The sequence below is a fragment of the Neomonachus schauinslandi genome, chromosome 7 (assembly GCF_002201575.2).
Source record: "Neomonachus schauinslandi chromosome 7, ASM220157v2, whole genome shotgun sequence".
In the NCBI taxonomy this organism is placed as follows: domain Eukaryota; kingdom Metazoa; phylum Chordata; class Mammalia; order Carnivora; family Phocidae; genus Neomonachus; species Neomonachus schauinslandi.
In genome coordinates this window covers 103,078,561-103,084,560 of record NC_058409.1, presented here as the reverse complement: position 1 = coordinate 103,084,560, position 6,000 = coordinate 103,078,561, and the positions used below count along the sequence as shown (strand labels likewise).

Sequence of the window (6,000 nt, the reverse complement as noted above, 5' to 3'; positions counted from 1 at the left end):
CCAGACATGCTTGTTCCAGACTCCATGGCCACAGATCCTCTGGGGGATTCAGAGTCCTCAAGGAAAGGCAGAAGCCCCTTTAGAGGGGTCTAGGTCTTCGAGCCAATCATCCCCCCCAGCCCTCTGTGATCTGTATTCAGGAAACTGTGGAAAGAAAGAGAAGAGAGCAAGAGAGAGATCAGCTAAATGCTGAACGGTGGAGTCAACGGGAGCTGTCTTCTTGCTTTTGACAGGTCAGAAGATAAACAGACCGTCGGCTAAGAACAATTTCCCACAGAATTCTGTCACCATGTCTGTGCATCCAGACTATCAACCCTCCAGTGAGAGGCCAGGTGGGGCCCCCAACACAAGCTGCAGTTCAGCCCACAGATTTCCCAGGCCTGGTGGGAACCGAGGGCAGTCAGCCAGCTTCCTCACCTCCTCCCTTCTGCCTCGACTCCCGGACTGGCAGCCTGAGAACGTCAGCCCCAGGGAAGAGGTAAGAAGAGGGGCCATTTGTAAATAGCCTCCCGAAGGCCAGCAGTTTATAGAAACTAACTGCCTTGACCTTCACGGCAGCCTGATGGGGCAATCCAGAGGAAAGAAAGCGAGACTCGAGAGTGATCTGCTCAGAGTCATTGAGTGGGTGAGTTGTAGATCCAGGTTGGAAGCCACCATCGTTCAGGCTCCTAGCATCACCTTTCATAGGAAATGAAAAAACTCCAACTTTAACTTAAGGGATTCTCACGCAGGCACCAAGAAACACTAAGTTTTTGTCCTTGGCTTTTGTTCTGGAAATTCACACCCCTGCCAAAAGAAGCATGAATTGGTCTGTTTTCTCAACCACATTCTTGCCTCCTGGAGCCCTGTGGCCCCGGCTTATATCTTGAGGGCTCCCAAGGACTCACCTTTGGGACAGGTGCTGCCAGAGGCCGGGGCTGAAGACGGGCCTCTTAAGTGGCAGTGGGCTGCAGGATGGAAGCGCCACCTGGCCTGGGGAGGCTCTTGCGGCCTGGCACTGGGTTAGCTGGGAGTGCCTTCTGTGGCGGCCGCGGCCTGGAGAAATCCTGGGGAGAAAGCCACAAGCCTCACTCAAAGGCCGGAGGGGCCTGTTTGAAAGAAAACGCTCCCAACATATTACCGATCCAAATCAGAGGAGAAAAGGGATGTACTGTATGGTCCTATCTAAAAACGAATTGTGTGCGTATGTGTCTACATGCTCAGGAAAAAGCCTTTTTGGAGAGCAAGTTGGCAGTATCTGTTAAAATGAGAAATGGTCACTCTCCAATCTGATCATTCCGCTTCCTACCATTTGCATAGGTGCACAAAAACAAAATTGCAAGCACGTTGCTTGCGACACTGTTTGTGATAGCAAAGGCAATGCCTTACAAACAGCCAAAATGTCCAACAATAGACAAGTTAGTGAAGTTATATAGTGACAAATGAAGTGGTAGTTAAAAAGAATAAAGTAGGGCATACAAGCTGAGGTGGAATGATGATCGAGAGTCATTGCAAGCTGACATACAGGTTTATGTAAAATAAGTCACCACCTGCCTCCCCTATGTAAATGTAATGTAAATGTAAAGACACAGAAGGAAGTCAGAAAGGATACAGACCAAACTGATAACAGAGGTTAGGGATGGGGTGCGAGTGGGGAGGGGGTTATCCAGGGGAACATTCAATTATTTTTAACATGAGCATATATGTGTATTACTTGAGTAAATAAAAAAATTTTTTTTTAAAAGAAGAAACCACATTTGCCATGTTGGTTTTCTGTGGTTGGTGCAATTAATGGGATTCTTCACTTTGTGCTTTTATATTTGTCTTGTTACCTTCTCAATAAGATCTTCCCTGACCACCTTACTTAAAATTACAACACCCCCCACTCTGGCATTCAGCATTCCCAGAGCCTTTTATCCCAATCTACTTTTTTTTTGAGGGGGGTTTTGTATCACTTTCCCTCCTCCAAAATACCATACAACTTACTTATTTCTTCTCTTCTGCCTCTCCACCCCCAATGAGACCAGAAGCAGGGGCAGAGGTCCTTGTCTGTTTGGTTCACTGATAGAGCTTAAGCTTCCAAGACAGTACCTAGTACACAGTAAGCACTCAACACATTTAGTTGAGTAAGTAAATCTCTGAGGGGCACCTGGGTGGCACGGTTAGTTAAACATCTGCCTTCGGCTCAGTCATGATCCCCGGGGTCCTGGGATGGAGCCCCGCATCGGGCTCCCTCTCTCTCTGCCCCTCCCCACAGCTTGTGCACTGTCTCTCTTCTCTCTCTCTCATGAATAAATAAAAAATCTTAAAAAAATAAATTTCTGAGCTAGTCAAAATCCTTCAAATATGTATTTCTTCTGTGATCAAAAAAAAATATTTTTTTCTCTTTACAGGGCAAAGAATGGGCCATGGCACCACCACTCACAGATCCCCAAGACTGTGAGGCATGAGCCAGAAGCCAATTCCAGGCACTGGGAGTCCCAGTGCCCGAAGACCTTGATGTTCCCCTTCCTGAGGTCACTAGCAGGCCTAACAATGGCCAAAAGGCAAAGCACAGGGAGAGGGCAGGAGCTAATCAGAGAAGTGGGATTTGGGGAAAGAAGCTTCTCACCCATGAGAAAACTGAGAGCAGAAACTAAAGCTCAAAGAACAGAAGAATAGCAGATTCTTGTGCCCAAAAAGCCGTGCTCTCCACCTCCATGCCCTCCTCCAAGGAGAGTGCAATCGCCCACCCTTGCAGCCCAGACAGCGGCCACATGGCGGTGGCTGCTGGAGGCCAGGACAGAGACCTTCTTGGGGGAGGCAACAGCTGGGAGCAGACGTCAGGGAGCTGTGGGGAAGTGCTGTGCTCCCGAGCTGTTTGCTGTGCAAAACGAGCAACCGGGGGGCAGGGCGGGTATCTGGGCAGGAGCCTTATGGGCATGGCAACACCGCCTCCCACAGCAGCATCCTGCCATGGGCCACGTTGCAGGGGCCTCAGCCAGCACAGTTTTCCAAAGGCAGCAACAGTTCTGAGGCGCTCCAGCCCACTCGGGGGGCGGCACCGCCATCAGCCAAGCTGCACGGACCAGACACAGGGGCATTGGCAATTACTCCCCAAGTCCCATCCGTTTTCTCTCCTACGCATCTCCCATCAGCTTCAATCCAGCACTCCTGCTACCCCTGCTCCAGGCTCCGGTCGTCTGTCCTCTGGGAAGCACATCAGTCTTCTGACTAGGACGTCCACGCACCCAGTCTCAGCCCCTCGGACCAGTGACTCACACCACGGCTGGAATGCCCTTCCATTTTTTTAAACCAGTGTTTTAAAGTTGAAGTATCATATGCATATAAAAGTGTGAATCATGAATATACAACTAGATGAATAATCACGAAGTGAACACACCTATGTACCTATGAACACACCCTACACAGGGCACGAAAGAAGATGAACGGCCCCAGAAGCATCTGGGGGTCCCTCCCAGCCACTACACTCCGCTCCCGCCTAAAAGGTAGCCCAAAGAGCAATCCTCATAAATGGCAAAGTGGATCATGTCACCATGCCCCACCACTACCCCCTTCCCAAGGAATTCTCCAGCCTCATCTCATAGCTCCTCGGGCCCCAGGGAGCTCCCTATCAGCAGGTCCTTGGACCAGTTAAACTCTCTCTTCTCCTCCCCCTCACAGCCAGCTAACTCCTACTCATCCCTCAGCTCTCAGCTTAAATGCCACCTCCTCGGGGAAGCCTTCCTAGATTTCCCAGAGTAGCTCAAGTCCCCCTGTAACTCTCTTTCTGAGAACCCTGAACGTCTCCTTCACAGCACTGATCCCTGGTGTAACTACACATATTGGGGTCTCTTGCCCAGTGGCATGTGAGCCTGTGATGCACAGCCAGGGTCTGCTTTGCTCACCACTGCCCAGTAGGGAGTAGAAGCTCCTACATGTCTGTAGAGAATAGAAGAGGGAGGTTACAAACTGCGCCACCACTTCCCCAGGGTGGTCCCATCACCAAGCTAGCAAGTGGTGGAGCTGAGATCTGGACCATGAATGCCCCCAAGACAGGGTGGTGTCTCATTCAGCTCGGGAGGCCCCAGGAGTTGGCACACAGGGTGGTAAAGAGTTTGGAGTCAGACCTGGGTTGAAATCCTAGCTCTTCCGACTCCTATGTTGCAGCCCTAAGTCCCCAGACCTCAGAATGTGACTGTATTTGGAGACAGGGACTTTAATGAGGCAATTATGTTAAAATGAAGCCATGAAGGCAGGCCTTCATCCAGCCCGACTGGTGTTATGAGAAGAGGAAATCTGGACACAGAGACATCGAGGCACAAAGGAAGGACTGACATAGAGCAGAAACTAAAGCTCAAAGAACAGAAGAATAGCAGATTCTTGTGCCCAAAAAGCCGTGCTCTCCACCTCCATACCCTCCCCCAAGGAGACAGTGGCCACCTGTGAGCCAGAAGAAACCAACCCTACCGACAGCCCGATCTTGGCTTTCTAGCCTCCAGAACTGTGGGAAGATAGCCTTCTGCTGTTTAAGCTTCTGGTCAGGGGGTCGGTGGGACTCAATTAGGGCCTCCCGAACTGACTGGTGCACTCTCTGCCTCCTCTCCTCAGTTCTGCCCTCTTGCTCTTCTCCCTTCCCCTCTCTCGCTACCAGCCTTTCCCTCCCTTTTCTGCATGGCCAGTTTCCATCCCACCCCTGCCTCAGATGAGAAAAATGGGAGCACGGCAGCTTCACATCGCTGGAGAACCAAACCTGATGCTCTCGGCTCTGCCCAACCATGACACTGCCCCATGTCCCAGGGACCCTCCCAGAGCTGGGGCCAACCTTATGGGGTCAGCCGGGACCCCAGAGGAGCCCCTGACCATGCCTAAGGAAAGCAATCCTAGGAGGAAAATAAGCAAGTCGTCTGCCCCACTTGAGGGGTCACCCCCGGAACACATAGGAGGGCTCTGGAAGGCATCAGGCCTGACCCCTGCCAAGGAAACGTGTGTGTCTCTGCTGTGGGAAATTCTGCAAGAAGAGTGGGAGCCATCCGAGCGCAGACAGGCCAGATGAAGCGGCTGCAGGGAGGTGACACACTTCCCACACCTCCCTTGACCTGCCTTCGAATTAGCATCCCCCATTTGACGTCCCGATTAGTGGAAGGTACAATTCGGAGGGACAAGTACTATGATGGGAGAAGTACAGGGGCACCGGACTCAGGCTTGGGGGGGTCAGAGAGGGCTTCTTGGGGGAGGTGGCCTCTAGGAGGAGATCTGAGGATGAACAGGAGCCGGCCATGCAAAAGGAGAAAAGAGGGTACCAGGCAGAAGACAAAGCATTTGCCGAGACTAAGAGAAGCACAGGGACCTGACAGAGGTTCACTGGGGCCAGAAGGGAGGTAGTGGTCTGGCATAAAATAGGCCAACCCCGGAGGAAATCCTCTGTAGTTTCGGGGTCGCCTGGGGAGTCAATTTCTCCATGCTCACCGGTCTCACGCTCTGTGTGCTCCCTGCATTTACCAGAATGCAGGCAAGGCGGTCCGCTCCGGCCTCAGAGTCCCATCTTCATAGCCTCTGTCACTCCCTATTGCCGGTGGCCTTGAAAGCGCGGCCCTAGTGCAGAGTTGCCGAGAACCCACTTACCTGGGAGAGGATGCAGTTTGGGGCTGGGGGAACTGGCCGGCTTGGAGGAGGCCTCCTGGATGACTCCTTCCTCTCTACTTGGGACCCGGGCCCTGGGGAGCCCCTAGCAGCTCTGCTGAGGTGCGTCAGCAATGGCACAGGTGGGGAGCCGCCGTGCAGATAGTCTGGAGGGGGCCGAGGAGGAGGCTGGGAGGGCTTCCGCAGGGTTTCAGGGGTGTTGGTCACCTGTATGCATAAGACCAGGAATACCTGAGAAACAGGAATCCTCAATATGCTGCAAAACTCAGGGGTGCCCTTGCGTGTCCCACTGAGATGGCCAGAGGCCAAAGGGAGGACGTGCTGACCTGCCAAACCCCCAGGTGCCCAGAGGTCAAGTACAATCTTTAGAGTCATGAGGGGATGTCAGACCAACAGAAT

General features: G+C 52.3%; 1 protein-coding gene across 1 annotated transcript in view; it reads right to left on the bottom strand.

Annotated features, from left to right (window-relative positions):
* ADAM19 (ADAM metallopeptidase domain 19) overlaps window positions 1-6,000 on the bottom strand; it is a 78,279-nt gene continuing 72,279 nt past the window's right edge. Inside the window, exons 21-23 of the mRNA XM_021695569.2 lie at window positions 5,584-5,808; window positions 888-1,046; window positions 1-144 (exon numbers count right to left, since the gene is read on the bottom strand). Coding sequence (XP_021551244.2) covers window positions 933-1,046; window positions 5,584-5,808 — 339 coding nt within the window. The 3' untranslated portion in view covers window positions 1-144; window positions 888-932. The remainder of the gene's footprint in view (window positions 145-887; window positions 1,047-5,583; window positions 5,809-6,000) is intronic.